The following is a 16,929-nucleotide window of genomic DNA, read 5'->3' as shown; positions in this document are numbered from 1 at the left end:
AGAAGGGAAGCACATTCAGGACAGGGAGAGCCCTGAGGAGCTCAGTCACCTTCCTGGTCATCCCTGCAGGGACACCTCACCCCTGCAGTGTGGTCATCCCCGCATTGACATCTTACCCCTGCAGTGTGTGGTCATCCCCGCAGTGACACCTCACCCCTGCAGTGTGTGGTCATCCCTGCAGTGACACCTCACCCCTGAAGCGTGTGGTCATCCCTGCAGTGACTCCTCACCCCTGCAGTGTGCGGTCATCCCTGCAGTGACAGCTCACCCCTGCAGTGTGTGGTCATCCCTGCAGTGACACCTCACCCCTGCAGTGTGTGGTCATCCCTGCAGTGACGCCTCACCCCTGCAGTGTGTGGTCATCCCTGCAGTGACATCTCACCCCTGCAGTGTGAGGTCATCCCTGCAGTGACACCTCACCCCTGCAGTGTGTGGTCATCCCTGCAGTGACGCCTCACCCCTGCAGTGTGTGGTCATCCCTGCAGTGACATCTCACCCCTGCAGTGTGTGGTCATCCCTGAAGTGACACCTCACCCCTGCAGTGTGTGGTCATCCCTGCAGTGTCTCCTCACCCCTGCAGTGTGTGGTCATCCCTGCAGTGACACCTCACCCCTGCAGTGTGCGGTCATCCCCGCAGTGATAGCTCACCCCTGCAGTGTGTGGTCATCCCTGCAGTGACACCTCACCCCTGCAGTGTGTGGTCATCCCTGCAGTGACGCCTCACCCCTGCAGTGTGTGGTCATCCCTGCAGTGACATCTCACCCCTGCAGTGTGTGGTCATCCCTGCAGTGACACCTCACCCCTGCAGTGTGTGGTCATCCCTGCAGTGACGCCTCACCCCTGCAGTGTGTGGTCATCCCTGCAGTGACACCTCACCCCTGCAGTGTGTGGTCATCCCTGAAGTGACACCTCACCCCTGCAGTGTGTGGTCATCCCTGCAGTGTCTCCTCACCCCTGCAGTGTGTGGTCATCCCTGCAGTGACACCTCACCCCTGCAGTGTGTGGTCATCCCTGCAGTGATGCCTCACCCCTGCAGTGCAGACCTTTGGGCCTGTGGCCTTCAGGTTCCAGATTATCTGTTAAACTCAGTTCATAATCAGAATGTTTTGTGTTCAGCCTCTGCCTGGACTGTACTCCAAGAAGAGTTCAAGGGTTTCTGTGGCAACATCTAGCGATCAAGCCTTAGCAAAAGGATTCCCACATCACCCTGCAGGCAGATTCCCATAGTCATCCCTAGTCCATTTAAGCTGCTGCTGAAGATGCCTTGAAGGCATAGCCACAGCGACCCTGTGTGTTCAGAGGTGATGTTTTCGTTCAGGAACCTGATGCTGAGTCTTCTCCTAACCCAGCAGGCGGTCCCTGCATCAGGCTGGAGTCTTGAGTGTCTGTGTTGTCCTGATACCACCTGCTGTGTTCTCCTGGGGCAGAATGGATCTCAGAAGGTCTGGGCCAGTCTCTGGTTGAGGATTCTTGCAAGGCCTCATCTCCAATTCCTGAGGGAAGGTGTAGGTTAGGAGAATGCCTGGATTTGAAATTCAGTGTTTTCAGATTTCAGGATTGGATGAGGGGTACTCAGCATGTGCATGTGTCCATGTCTCTGTATGCATGCACTTGCAGGCCAGGGATGGACACCAGCAACCTTCCTCAGTCACCCTATGCCTCTCACACAAAGGAGCTCTCACACAGAAGCTGTGGCTCACAGATGAGGCTGGTCAGGCTTAGAGTCCCAGAGATTCTTCTGCTGTGCTTCAAAACTTTGAATGTGTGTGTGTGTGTGTGTGTGTGAGAGAGAGAGAGAGAGAGAGAGAGAGAGAGAGAGAGAGAGAGAGAGAGATTCTACCAGCATGTACAACCACGCATGCACATATGGATGCCAGAGGGAAATATCCGGTGTCTTCCTTTTCGAACAGGGTCCTAATCAACTATCAGGTATCTATATCTTAATATCTAGCAGGGGTCCCAGCATGAGCATAGCCAGGGCATACACATGCTTGGCTGTCAGGCAGGCAAGAGGCAGAGATCTTGTTCTATTTTTCATGGTTAATGCTCTTAGTGCCCTTGAGGGCCTGGCTGACACCTGCCTGGAGACGGCTGGATCTGATGCTGGCCTAGACAGCCAGGGCTATTGATGATGGATGCCCAAAGTGGCCCTCAATCTTGGCAAACTTCTCTCTTCTAGTCTAAATGTGCTTGGGTGTTTAATGCAAGGACTGGGTTGTAGTTTTCCTCTTCCATCCTGCTGCCTCCTTGTTTTCTCCAGCGGGTCACCTGCCCTAGTGAGTAAAGAGAAGTGTGTGAACCACAGCACCACCTGCCCATGCTTCTGCTTGCTGGTCTGTGGTATCTGTTGATGGAGAACAGTTCCTGTGGCGGTCCCGTTGCTGTTTGTGAGTTTTGAGGATTTACGCCAGTGTAGTAATGTGCACAGTCATCCTGGGAAACCCCACAGGAAGTTGGTCCCCAGGTTTCAGCACACAGAAGCACAGGCCAGAAGAGATGCCCAGGTGTTGAAGGAGGTCCGGTAGATGTGCTGTTAGTTTCCTGTGTCTGATGCATGATTGTCCCTTGCTTAATAAAATGTATACACAAAACTCTTTAAGTGTCCCACTGACCTCTGAGAAAGAACATCAATGGGAAGATGGCTTTGAAGTCTTAACTCCCTGTTCCTTTCCTCATAACAGGTTTCTGTAGCAACCAAAGGAGAGAAGCCACTTGAGGGAAGGAAGTCCAAGACAGTGCCTAGGAGCAGAAGTAGGGTCTGGCTGTAGAGGGGACAAGTGGCTGGGTATAGGGACTCTAGGATCAGAAAAGAGGCTGTCTGGCATCTCCCAGAGCAACGAAGATAGTCACGCATAGTCATCCTCAAAGGCCAGTCTGATCCACACTGTCCCTCATTTCCCAGGTGATTATAGATTGTGTCAGGTAGCAGTTGAAAACTGGCCATTATGGGGTCTCTGTAAGAAAGGGCGTGATTCAAGTGTTTATTAAGGTATCATGGCATCAAGAGTATATGAGGACTTAGCCATATGTACACAGAACGACTTGCAGATCCAGAGAGCAGGGAGGGAATAGCCAGGAGCTCCTGCTTGCTGCTGCCTTAGGGGTTCTACAGAAATTCCAGTGGCACTTGGGAAGTGGAGGCAATATCAATTAGGGATTGTGGCCACATGGGGAGATTGAAATCAGCCATGTGCTGTGGCATCAGAACACTGACCAGCGATGACAAAATGGAACATAAAACACTGGTTGCTCAGCTTTGATACTGCTGACTGCTGACGTGGCCAGGGGCCATCCAGTTCACCAAAGGCTCAGCCAACAGTTGTCTCTCCACTCACCAAAAGTCAAAGAGTGGCCCAGCTCCACAAACAAATGTGTGCCCACATTGCAATGGCTCCGGTACTGTTTAACCTCAGCTGCTGAGATCTCAGGATCCTTGAGTGTCCAGCACGCACACACCCGAAAGAGACAGTCTTAGGGGTCTTAGGCAGCACTGAGGGTGGTGAGCCTCTGCCTCACGGCTGAATGGCCCTGACCTTAGCATTGTTTGGGCACAAGAGAGCAAAGTGATGGGGACAGACAACCTGCAGTCTACCATGCTGGAAGGGCATGACTAACACTGATTGATCACATCCATGTGACTACTAAAGCCAATCTGGCCTACAAGAAGCTAGTTTCTATTCTGTATTTTATCAGATTTGCATAATACATATGGTCATCATTGATATTAGGTGAAAGATCTGCTCTAATATGGACACTAAGTGATGCTGGAGGATGATGCTGACCCACAATGAGCAGTGGGAACACCAGAGCCCTGTAGGGATGCCTGACAACCTAACACGTTGAACACGAACAGCTCAGTAAGTTCCCTGTGAACACACATCTCCTGAGATCTCTCTATTTAATTGGAGGTGATCCTGTCCACCTAATACAGCACCTCATGTGGAATAACAAAAGCTACCTGCAGGAGCTGTGGTGATGACTCACAGGGTAGAGCATCTGCTGCTCTCTCAGAAGAACCACATGGACCCTAACAATTGAGTAAAGTGTGTCAGTGATTACATCACAAAGTGTGTGTCTGAGACACAGCCACATTATCCTCACAAAAGACACTATCACACTGGGTACCCCTTGGTGACTTTGAATTCACTTATTAGCCCAGGATCCATGGAACATGCAGAGATCCATCTGTAGCTGTCAGTTCTAGGTCCACAGGAGGGGACAGAACCATTGAGTAAGAATGATGGTCTTAAGAGTCAAGAGATAGAATTCAATTTTTATTCATAACAAATACATTTTTACAACAAAACAAGATTAACATGAATAAAAATATTTAAAAATATTTGAAAGTAAAAATAGTAACAAGAAGATATAAATATGAAACAACAAAAAGAAAACTTCAATTAAAATCATAACAAAAATATTTCTAAAAGCATATTCTTAACGAACATGTAGAAGCACAGATGTATTGCTGTTTCTCCTCTAGCACACATAATGAAAGGCGGTCCCCCAAGTTGTCTCTCAAGTGCTGTTTTCTGAGAAGAAAGTAAGACCTCAATCAGTCAGGCTGGCTTAGTGGTATATGAATTTAGGGTCTCTAAGAAATGACAAATTAACTCAGAGGATGAATACACATCCAAAAAATGTTGTTACCATTCAGGATGTTGGTCATCAGGGACTCCTGAGAAAGCAACTTATTCTTCAGGAAGCTCTCTTACTGGGGTGTGTCCAATTCCAGCTCTCTTGCACTTTCTGAGACCTGGGAAAGGAAGGCAGTTTTTCAGACACTGATTTGGTGGGGAAATGCAAGCCAGCTGTCAGAATGCTGCCTTCTACCACCTCAGTTCTATTGGATAGTCAACATGGACATTTTAAGTGATATCATTGTTGCTAACTCTGCGGGCAGGGCAAAATCTCCAGAGAGCCTCACAGTAATGTGGGCTGACAATATGGGACCCAGACTTATACCAGTGCAAACCAAGAACAGGGCAATGGAAGGAACCTCATTGGGTTGCAGGAAGAAAGGAGATGTCCATATGTCACCAAGGTTAAAGCCAATGACAAGTACTAATTTGACATTTGCACTTGGTTCTTATCCCGGAAAGGTGCTTCCTACACAAGAAGTCGCATGACCACAGATTGTCATTTGTCAAAGAACCAAGAACTTGTTCAAAACTCTACATAGGATCCAATGTATCACATGGATATGCAATAATATGATATGTTATTCATCTGTCACCATTTCTAGACTGCAGCTTCAAAAAGAGCAGCAAAATATGCTTGCACAATAATTCAGTTTCTGAAAAGTGGTTAACTTCCCAGAATACTTGTGCATAGGCAGAGCAATGAACAATTCCATTACATGAGGTGGTTGGCTGGTTGTGAGTGTAAATTAGAAAGGTGGTAGGAGAGAGCAAAGATGTATCAAATTGGCGAATTTTATCAGATATTGTTAAGCTAACACATCTGCTCGTCCCTACCTGATAATGCTGGTTCTGGCCGTTGATGGTCTTTATCTTTCTTGTTGAAGTCAACCAAATATTTCTGGTTCAGTGCACAATCAAGATGTACCTCCTTGCTCTCCTGCTTCAGTGGGACCAACTTCTTCCTACATGTGTTTTCCATCAGGAGCTGGCTGAGCAGGTTTCTGGAAATACAGTCTGCATAGTAAGATCATGCTGCTCCTTTCTCCCATTCCTACTCCCAAGTCCCAAAACTCTACCAGGTCCCACATACCCATGAAGACTTAATAAAATGCATCTTGATACATATAAGGCTGCTGCACAAAACATAAAGAGTTAATTCAGGGAAGAATAAATTGCTTGCTTGGCCTGACACCAATTAGTGTCCACACCTCTGAGAAAGAACATGGATCTACAACTATCCATGAAAGCACAATGCATGGGGGCAACATCAATTAGTAGTGGGCCAACACCCTCAAAGGAGGTAAGTAGAACAAAGAGAAGGTCATGCTAACCATGTGGTCCACGCACTGAGTTTTGTAAAACCTGGTGTGACACCATAGGTCCAGGTCAGCCTAATAACCTTCTGCTGACTTCAATCAGTACTGTTCTATCTAGAGCCTTCTGAAGATGCCTAGACAATCCTGGGATGAGGAACACTCTTTTGTGGAACTGAAAACTGAGTCCTAATGACCCTGGAACACTGATGGGTAAATAGCACAAGAGATAGAACCAGAGCTGAAGACCGTCCAATCCAGAACAAAGAAAGTCAGAAATGGCCATTCCACAAGTGATAGCCTTTCTGACCAGGACTTACCTAGAGAAGGTAATCTCCTTCTTCAGCTTATGGTTGTTCTCATGGACCTCAGTGTTCTCCATCTCTAAGTTGTGCAGAATTGACATGACCGCCTCCTCCATTCTCTCCAGGTCTTCATAATATGGATTTGGCCTGAAGTGTGGCCTGGCCCCAAATGATAGAATACAATGAACATCGGCATTTAGGAATATATGAACTCAGGGTGTGTCCTATATTACCCCAGCCTGCTGCCTGGATCTTCCAGCACTCAGTCCCCTGCCTAGCAAGTACAGAGACTCACCAGAAACTCACTGCAATTACAATCTTGCAAAGCCACCAGCTGTCAAGGGCTTTGCAAATGCACACTGGGAACTCACTCTCCCTGACTTTATCCCTGAATTCTTCATTCAGACCACAAGTTCTGCTTTTCAATAAATGGAAGCAGATGAGTCCATTTTCAATCTCACTCCTCAGGAAGGGTCAGGTTCTGAATCTCCACTATATGGGAGGTGAGGTTTAGCACAGGGTGGTTAGGGAGGCACAGCTTTCTAGAACCCAAAACCTTAATAGGATAAGAAAAAGGTGACCTTGCAGACCCAGGAATGAAACAAGAGCATTTGGAGTGATTCATACCTGTTCTTCATGGATCTCTCTGTCAGAAACCTCAGGCGATCTCTCAGGTCATTTCTCTCCTCGGTAATGAGCTGCAGCTCTTTAATCAGCCTCTCCTTTTCCTTCATGGCCTGATTCTTGCTTAGGTCAGTTCCTTGGGATGATGTTTCTCTCCCAGCGTCTGTAGGTAGAAGAACACAAGTGAACCTGCATGGGGACAATGCATAGAGTGTTCATAGACCTCAGTGAGGCCTAAACAGGAGAACAAGCCATGAACCCAGTGTCACTGCTAGGCGATTGGTCTATGCTTAAGAGACCTCCTCAGTGGATCTCAGTTCTCCCACTACTCTATCGAGACCAAGAGATGTAAGCAGCCAGGTGTTCCCTATGCCGGACATCAGGTGCTTACATGTACCACGGAGATGGCTTCTCCAGGATTATTATCAGCTGAACAGGGTACAGCTTGGTTTCAGGACCCTCACTCCTGTGGCTTCAGAACTCAGATGATAAATTCACCATCCATAAAACTTGAGTGATTGGAGACACTCAGATGTCCTACCCTGATACTCTAAGCCAACAACTTTGGATTTAAAACGCATTTCCAGGGAGGATATGTTCAACAGACTTATCAGTGTCCCTATGTGAAATACCAAATGCCCCAGAAGTGCGAATAGTTTACAGGCTGAATCTTGGTCTACACGTTCCAAATAGTTTTGGTATTTTAGAAACAAGTTTGTAACACACATCTCTAATATATAAAGCTAACGATGACCCTTCCAGTTAGAAGAAATCAGAGAAGGTCTAAGAACATAAGGTTATTGCCTGGAGCACAATCTCTCCCTGTTACTACTGTCAGATACCCACTGTATTTAAAGAAGCAATGATAGTGAAATACATTGCTGCCCTGTCTAAACTCAGAAAAGGTGGACCCTCCATGACTACTGATGGTGTTATTATATCAATGTAACAGAACAAATGAACTGAAAAGTAAAGACCAGAAGTTCACAGTATAATAGCATTGGCCTTACCATATTCTCCCTGTGGGGATGGGGAAACTAAAGTTCTGAAATCCTTGACTTTAAGGAATTGTGATATTCATGGAAATTCAATTCCTGTTCAGATGCTCCAGTTGTTGTGGCCCATTGCTAGAAAGGTCAGCTTAAGCCTGCAGCCACCCTGGCAGGAAGCTCAAAATACACTGCCCAGAACTTACTCCACATTCCCCAGAAGTGCTGTCTTTGTCCATCATTACTTTGAGACGAAAGGCCAGACTCCTTCACTCTAGTCTCTCCAGAATCGACGTTCCCCCTCCCAAAACGCTTGCGAAGACGGGAAAACATGTCTTAGCTTGTAACCGCCAGACTCAGACTGAGAGAAACTAGGGCACTGGTTGTCACTACAACACTGGTGACATCACAGAGGATGCCAGAACTCTCTAGGAGACAATAGAATGTCCAAGAAGGGACAGCAGATATCATGGGGAGCAGACTTTGCATCCCTGCTAATGTTCTCCCTGTACTGAGCATAAGCAGAGGTGCCCTTTCCAGGAGACTTTCCTGGGGCAGAGCCACTGAGCATCTCCTGCTTCCAAAGCCAAATTTTCCTCAAGGCTTGATTATAAAAAACCTTAGTAATTCCTATGCATCTAAATGAATGTTTCCTTTCAAATCTTGCCCAAAAAATGTCTCACTAACTCAAATTGTCCACATTCACCAATGTAAGCCATTAAAACTTCCTGATATTTCACACCAGTTTGAATATGCACTCAAAAGTTCTCCTGTCTCATTATGTACAGGTGCTTTATATCACATCAAGAAATAGTCTGCATGGTAGGTTACAACATGCGTGTGTATTAGGGGAACACTCATGAAGTCATGTGCTTAGCAATCGACAATTGCCAGAAAATTCCTTAGGAGAAGGAGTTGAAGTCTTTATGGTGCTAGGAAAAGTGTGGAGACCAGTTGGCAGAGGAAAATGCAATATTGGAGACACCAGTGAAGGGAACCTCATGCTGCTTGTGGGGTTCTGCTCTTTGCACCAATGTCGCCAAAAGAGCACTGCTCACAGGCCTGAGTAAGATATACCTTGAGCTTTTATCAGAAAAATAAAATACACAAGAGATATAGAGGGTGGCACAGAAACGTCTAAAATGAGGCTATAAACATCATTAAGTGGATAGAGCAAGGTCCCAGCACCTGTACACTGGGAAATGGCCACCCCACCAAACACAAAAGCATCTATCATAGTAAAAAAATGAATACTTTAAAGAATGCACCCACTAACACTGATTGATCACATCCGTAGTTCAAATTTTGGGGGCAAATTCATGGCCTTAACTATCTTTGTCTCAACTTATATAGCAAAAAATAAGAAAATACGAGAAAAGAAAAAGTCAAAACTAAAAGCTCAAGCTTCTCATATGAGGATTGCAGGATGTGTTATATGGGAGTCAGTTCTGATTAGACCATTTTAGATAGAACAGTGCATAGTGACCCTTAATGTGATGGGCCCTATATAAAGCTTTTTGCAATATTGGAATTTTAACAAACCTCATCCAGAACGTACGGAAGAGGCAAAGATGTGATCACTATGTCCTTACTCTGTATCAGGTTATTTTTCTGCATCCTTGATTGTCAGGCATATAACAGCAACAATCTGAAATAGCTGGTAGACATGGAAAAACATGGCTAAAACTATAGTTGTGGGTTACACACCTCAACTGTCAAAGGCTAATACTGTCTGCACAGTCCTTCGAGGCCACTCTTATAAGCCTATTTATTACAAAGTGAAAGGAGGTTTATCTGAGCTCAAAGTGATCCTGGCCAGCCAGGTAGAGGGCAACATGTGATACTTGAGACCCTGTTTTAAACCAGCACAGAAATCCACACTTCATTCAAAGCATTATCTACAAATTCTCGATTATTTACCATTCTCTCCCTACCAGTCGTTCTGTTTGGAATGGTAGAAAAAAACTGGAACTAATCTTTCTATTTTAAGGACCTTGATCTCACTTTTTTTAGGTGCACATTAAGAGTGCATCAAATGGACATCACCATCTGAACATCTTAGTATTATCTACTCTGTATATATAGCATAATACTGTGCCTATGACAGTCTCAAGCTTCCTTGAGTGTAGTTGCCCCATCAAGAAGTGTGAAGTTCTGAGTTCAAACCCCAGTGATGCTTTAAAGGGACTAGAAGAAAGCCATCAGAGATACTCCACTTCTTTGTCCTTAGATTAAATCAAGTTGACACAATGTGAACCTGGTGGGCTATTTAACCATGCATCTTTCTCCCAACCCCACTTCCACGAGTTCAGTCCATGGCAGAATTCATCCCCCACCATCCTAGATATTTCTTTGTATATTTCTACAAGAGCCAGGTTTCTTTTTTTTAATAGAATTAGTTGTAGTCAATCAACTGCTGCCCTATGTGAGAAATGATTAGTATCTATTGCAACTTACCACACTGTATTTGTGTATACAAGTACATTATTGGAAATCCAGCATTACTGAGGGATTGGAAACCAGTGCTGTGGCCTTGCCTTTCTGTGCCTCTTCCTGGCTCACAGGCAGCAGGGGGCAGACCTTGAGTTCCTCTTCAGGGACAGAGTGATGTTGAATGGGCACTGAGCAGGCAGAGAAACACAGCTGAGGCAGCTCCTTTCAGTTATCAAACACATCATCTCCTTCCCATCTTAAGGGCTACTGCTGAGGTCTTGCCCCCATACCTACCTTAATAGCAGTGAATTTGCTACACAGCAGCCAGCTCTTTCCTATTGTTCTGTAATACGCGTCCACATCATGGATGCCAAGAAAAACACTAACAAAGAACAAAAAACTCTGACGTTGAACTGTGTGGTGCTGGTCACATACCCTGTTATGTTCTGTATGTTATGAGGTTTGTTAATCTTAACAAGTTCCCCAAGTGTATTCTTCACATAGGACCCAATAGATTCAAGGAAAATTGGAACAATTATGTGTAAAATGGCCTGAGTCAGGGCCCATAGACCGAAGCATTTCCAACACTCGTGCATGAGCCCATGTGGATTTTGCAATGAGCAGGGCCTAGCAATGTCCAGTACACAGTTGTGAGCTGTTGCTCTGGTTGAACTGTATTGGTGTGTGCAGTAATAAACTACACCTATTTAAATGAATTCAGTGTTCCTGTGGTTTGAATCCAGACCCCTTGACACCAGATCTTCCCTTCTGCAGCACTTGGGAAAAAGGCTAAGTTTAGGAAAGGTGATGTCTTGTCATAAGTTATGTGACAAGAGGGATGGTGAATGATCCCTTGAGATAAGAATCAAGGTTTCCTCTGTGGTATTTAGGTCTATACTGGCCCTGTGCAACAGCTTCAAGAACCCATTTCTGATTTTCCTTGGGATTCCCGTGATGATGCACTCAGACATGATTGGAAACAACCAAAACGGTGGTCAGATTTGATTTATAAAATGTAGGTAGCATTGCAAACTTATGTTGAAGGATATTTGATCATATTGTCATCCCCGATATTGTGTTATTTACTTAGAAAAATACCTTCTGGCTGTGTAGTTCAGCACTAGCACCAATATTTAACCCTAGAGCTATTTTTGTTTGTTTGTTTGTTTGTTTTTTGTTTTTGTTTTTGAATGAACAAGTACTTTCCTATTTTGTGGCCCAGCCCTATCTCTTACTTCTTTGCACAGTCATAGAGAGACCTCAAACATATACTCAGACAAAGCCAGGGGAGTGTATAAAAGGGCCTAAGGCAATACCACATAATGACATTGAAAGTGGGCTCTCTTCTTGATCCACGCCTCCAGCTCTCCTGACATCTACATGAATTATAACTCCTAATGCAGTGTAAATGATGTCTGCACTATTGCTGAAGGAATCATGAGAATAACAACTCTAAACATCCCACCATGGATAGAATTTGTGGAAAGAGGCAACTGGCAGCCAATGAGAGGGCTTTACAGTTAAAGGGGCTTGCTGTCAAGTCTGATGAGCTTGACTCAATCCCCAGGACCCACGTGGTAAAAAGGAGAGAAACAAGGGCCAAGCTGTCCTCTGGCTTCCACTCATGTGCTTACATGTATGTGAGTATATATGTATATGTCTGTATGTACGTGTGGATATGAATGTGTGTATGCATGTATGTGTATACGTGTATATGTATATGTGTGTATATGTCTGTCTATATGTGTGTATAGGTGTATTTGTATGTGTGTATATGTATTGTATGTGTGTGTATGTGTGTATGTATATGTGTATGTGTGTATGCATGTATGTGTGTATGTGTGTATGTGTGTGTATGTGTGTGTATGTGTGTATGCATGTAGGTGTGTATATATGTGTGTGTGAGCATGAATGTGTATAGTCATGTATATGCATGTGTTTTCATGTACATGTATTCGTGTATATGTACGAATGTATGTGTGTATATGTATGTATGGACACACAAACACCATAACATAAACATAAAACATAAAAAGCTCCTTGGAGTATTCACCGTGCCTGGATAAGTGGTGACCATGTGGGGGAAACACATGTCCATATAAGCACACCTGTTCACATGTGCTGAGCAATGCCCAGCCTGGACTTGAGCTCACTACCTGCCCAACGATGAGTTTCTGCCCACCTGGTCTTCTCAGAGCCAGGTGACAATTGTTCCTGCCATTCCAGTTCTGTTCCCGTTTCTCATGCCACAAACCTTCTAGCTTGAATCTCACCTACTGACGCAGGAACCTAACAGCCTCCAACCCAGTGAAGTAAGTAAACTTCTTCCTGACATCCTCAGGCTTGGTGTCCCCATGAGTCACAGGGAGGAAGGATGGCATGCACCAAGGAGAAGGGCCATGGGTAAGGAAGACAGGATCATAAGTCAGTCATCACTGACACCAGCAAAGTGTGTGCTTCAGAGCTGGCTCTGCTCACTCTTGTCCCAGTGGCAGGACTTAAGAGTGGTGCATACCTGTCACCCAGCACTCAGAGACGTCTGAGGCATGAGAACCAGGAGTTCATGGCCATCTTAACTAATGGTGAGATCAAAGCCAGCCTGGGCTGCATGAGACTCAGTCTCAAAGCAGGCAAGGAGGAACTTGCTATATTTGAGCAAGGAAGCTGGAATCCTCCTGGGTTCTAAACATTCACTGCAATACAGAAAGATGCTAGGGCTAGTGTGGCAGAAAGTAGGAGACAGAGAAGCCAGGTTAACCCTCACTAATCTTCTCATGCTGTGTGAGCTATGAGTAGATGGTGCTCTATACACTGTGGACAGGATGGTCTCTCAGACGGTTCAGAAAGCCATGGAGGACTCCAGCAATTCTCCACTTGGGTGTCACTTGAGTCTTATATGTGTGTGTTTACAAGCCAAAATATAAGATCCATAGGTGACTGTGTAAATTCAACATGGCACAGCCATGTGCTGGAATATTATTCAGCCTTACATAGGATTCAGATTCTGACCCTTGAACAGGAATGAGAATGGTAGCCATTCTCCTAAGTCAGACCTCCAGGCAGTGCAAAGACAAACTAACACTGTATGACACCACTGAGGGCTGCAGTGTCACCAATTATATAAAGACAGAAAACAGGAAGGTTTACAGAGCCCCAGGGGTGACATGGAGGGGGGAGGTTGAAGGGTAGTTGTGTAAGTGGGACTGAGCCTCAGAGGAGTCAGACATGGCTGCAGAATATGCATGTGGCTGCCTCCCATACCTGTGGGTGCTGCCTCCTCAGAAAGGCAAATACACCAAAAGAAAGGAACAGAGGGGACAGGCTCTGACCTCCTGTAGACACACACAAATGACGTGACAGAATGTGCACACTGCTGCCTTGCTGCAGGAGCAGTAGAGCTTCCAGAAGGGTTGAAAGAGGCTGGAAGGGCTGAGCATGGCACTGAGTTCAAGGACATAGCTTTAGGTCCTGGGGAACCTACGGTGCCCAGGCCCCATCCCGCTGATACTGAGGGACACAGCTGACATTCAGGGTGATGGCTGGGCTGGGCTGGGGAATAGGTGTCCACTCTCTCCTGCTCCAGCTTGAAGGTGTGCTGGGTGAAGTAGGACTGCAACTGCTTTTTGGATTCATTGATGCAAATCTGCTGGAAGCTATTCTGTTCAAAGTCCTCAAATCTGAAAATGGCCAAGACACCAATGGGCAAGCACTGGGAGACAAGGTTTGGTTATAGCCGGGGCCTCCTGGAAAGACTAGCCCTCCTGAGAGGAGTTGCAGCAGAGGGGGTGTGTTTTCCTGACCTGTTTGGTACCCAGTGTTTTTTGCCAAGGGTTCCTTTGTTACTTCTTGATGGAACCAGGCCTGCACATATCCAGGAAGCATTGGGGTGGAACCTGGGCTTGGTGCCCACATGCTGGCATCGCTGAGGGTGAAGTCTAGCCTATCACACTTCCAGACACCGAGTGCAGATGCCTGGGTTCCTATAGAATGGCGGTTCTTACCCTTCCTAACACTGTGACTCTTTATTTCAGTTCCTCATGTCGTTGTCATCCCAACATAAACTTATTGGAGAGCTACTTCATGAGTGTAACTTTGTTACTGTGAGGAACTGTAGTGTAAATGTCTGGTGTGCAGGAGCTCTGATGTAGAACCCACAGATTGAGAGCAGCTGCTGTAGACGATCAGAGTCCCCTGCCAGCCCTGGTGTTTGCAGAGATCCCCTGGGTTCCTAGTCTCCATGGCTTTCCCAAGGACAGGGTTTATTCTTGGCCGTCTCAGGGCCCGGGACCTCACAGAAACAGCCTCTCCCATGTCCTTCCTGTTGAGGAGAACGTGGTTGGTCCTCAGCATAGACCAGTCAAACAGGGCGCTGTATAGACACTTGGCCAGGGGTCTCCTGCAGTTATGGCCTCTGGACAGAGGGGTTTCTTACCTGGGGTGGGGCAACCATGCCAGGTACAGGCAGTGATGCTCAGAGTCAAGACCTCATTTTGTCTTATTTTAATAGACAAAGTTGCCCAGGCTGGCCTCGAACTTGCCGTGTAGCCAAGGATAATTAAACAACTGATCCTACTGCCTCTACCCCCCATGGCCTGGCATTGCAGATGAGTGTCACCAGAGCTGGCTTGTCACAGCTGCTGTACGGCTCTAAGTCAGGGGCCTCATGTGCAGGAGTGTTATGACTATGCCATCCCCACCCTGCAACCAGGGTTTTCACCTTTCTCCTGCTGAAGTCTGCTTAATCCTACCCTGGACCCAGGACACAGCAGCTGTGGGAGACTCAAAGCCTGGGGCTTCAGCACAGCATGGGTACACAGCATGGCATGCAGCCTACACGGCTGTGAAAAAGCCAAGGAAGTGCTTCTCAGCTCACCCCCTGTAGGAGTGTCTAGTCCATCCTTCTCTCCATGGACGCAGACATCTGCTTCCAACTGCCCGACATGTCCCTCTGGTTTTGACTTTCCTGGATGCCCTGTCAATGCCACCACACAGAGTGCTGTCTCTACTGGGGACACACACACAAACTCATCTGAGCCAAGCAGGGATTGGGTGCACTGCAGAGAGGTCAAGTCATGTCGTGAAGTATCTTGTCCCACAAAGGCTCACTGTTCAGGGAGTTGACTGGAAAAGTAAGCTTATGCCCCTGGGCAGGGTCCCCATAGGGAGTGTCCCACACCCTGCTATCAGGTCTATTCCTGGTGCCATGCAAATTCAATTTGCAAGACCAATGCTCTGGAAATGTCAAGAGCTAACGGAAATGTACCAGGAAGTGCACAACATAGCAAAGGGAGAGGATGGCACAGAGACCTATGCTATGGGATAAGGGGCACGGAAAGGCCACCTCGAGCACAGGGGTCAGTCACCTCTTTCACAAACAAGGCAAATGGTCAATGATCTCAGCTCTGGGATCCTAAAGGGCTCTGTGGCTCCTAAGCCCTGCAGCTGCAGCCAGAAGCAGCACTGAACAGGATGTAAATGCTGAGGATGGCGATGTCAATAAAACTTTATTTACAAAACCAAATTGGTGGTGGTGCTGGTGGTGGTGGTGGTGGTGGTGGTGGTGGTGGTGGTGGTGGTGTCGGCGGACTGGTTCATTTCAAAGCATGCTGGAGTGGCATGGCCACTGAGCATCGGGAAACACAGAAAGGAATGAGACTGGACGCAGGGCTCCCAACACCCTAGACATCGACCTATGGCACTGGAACAGGGTCCCTGAAGGTAAGTCTGGACAGTCAGATAAGGTAAGTACATTTTATTACAAGGAAATGGGACAAGATAAATCTTCTCTTCATCTCGCTATGCTTAAGCATCTTTAAGAGTGCAGGGAATTCATGTCTCTCAGTCTGGTTTAGAAAAGTGTTTAGAGACAGCAAGAGTAAACTCCATGGTTCCCTGACGAGGGTTCCAGGGATTCTGATATCTGGGTCAAAGTGAAAGTTAAGGTGAAAAAGGCTGTCAGGCAGGGCAAAAAGATTCCAATTTCTGGTCTCTTTGGGCTGTAATTTTTACTGTGTTCAAGGCCATGAATGCAGACAGGGTAATAACGAATACAGAACAAGAAGCTAGAGCTTCATTAAGACAAAACGAAAGTAAAAGTTTTGCCCTCTGCACCACTGCCTGAAGCAGGTTTTTCTAAGTAGTTTCCGGAGGATGGCATGTTGACCATTAGATTCACACGATGATGATGACGAATTCACCTGCTTTTTCTTTTCCTATAATTAGGCCAGCATCGATTCAAGGTGTGGCCCAACCGACTTATTATAAAGGATGATACTGGTTGGTTGAAAAAGGTAGTAGCTTTCTATGAACCATATATTAAGTTTTTATGTATATTAAAATTAACATTGGAAAGAACAATGGTAGGAGAGGAAGCTGGAGGACAACTGCTGCAAATGCTTGCTTTTGAAAATGCTAATGAAGAGTACAGGAGAGCATTATTACCTATAAAGGAGGCTGGGGATATTAATGCTTATATGAAGGCATGCAAGGGTATCTTTTCTGAAAATGGAAAGATGCATATTTGGCACGTATTGATCCAGATAGAGTTATTAAATTATATGTTTAAATACTCTTGATTATCCAACAGGCACTTTCGCTCAGGATGAGTTGCCTTTAGAATGGG

At 46.0% G+C, this 16,929-nt stretch overlaps 3 protein-coding genes across 10 annotated transcripts in view; 1 reads left to right on the top strand and 2 right to left on the bottom strand.

Moving 5' to 3' along the window:
* Nucleotides 1-16,929, bottom strand: part of LOC147999163 (uncharacterized) — a 142,525-nt gene that overhangs the window by 92,017 nt on the left and 33,579 nt on the right. The window lies entirely within an intron of this gene.
* LOC147999164 (disks large homolog 5-like) lies at nt 4,262-8,237 on the bottom strand. The gene is made up of 6 exons (XM_087596313.1): nt 8,081-8,237; nt 6,889-7,048; nt 6,277-6,420; nt 5,478-5,644; nt 4,651-4,756; nt 4,262-4,532 (listed from the first exon to the last, which is right to left on the bottom strand). The coding sequence occupies exons 1-5, from the start codon at nt 8,205-8,207 to the stop codon at nt 4,692-4,694; spliced, it is 663 nt and encodes a 220-aa protein (XP_087452439.1). The 5' UTR covers nt 8,208-8,237; the 3' UTR covers nt 4,262-4,532; nt 4,651-4,691.
* Nucleotides 15,939-16,929, top strand: part of LOC147999161 (disks large homolog 5-like) — a 74,223-nt gene continuing 73,232 nt past the window's right edge. The window contains exons 1-2 of the mRNA XM_087596456.1: nt 15,939-16,025; nt 16,530-16,597. The gene's annotated coding sequence lies outside the window, so the exon portion shown is untranslated. The remainder of the gene's footprint in view (nt 16,026-16,529; nt 16,598-16,929) is intronic.

Source organism: Rattus norvegicus, chromosome 19 (genome assembly GCF_021556685.1).
Source record: "Rattus norvegicus strain SHRSP/BbbUtx chromosome 19, alternate assembly SHRSP_T2T, whole genome shotgun sequence".
Classification (NCBI taxonomy): Eukaryota; Metazoa; Chordata; class Mammalia; order Rodentia; family Muridae; genus Rattus; species Rattus norvegicus.
The sequence above is the reverse complement of the archived record's forward strand: the minus strand, read 5'-3'. Positions and strand labels throughout refer to the sequence as shown.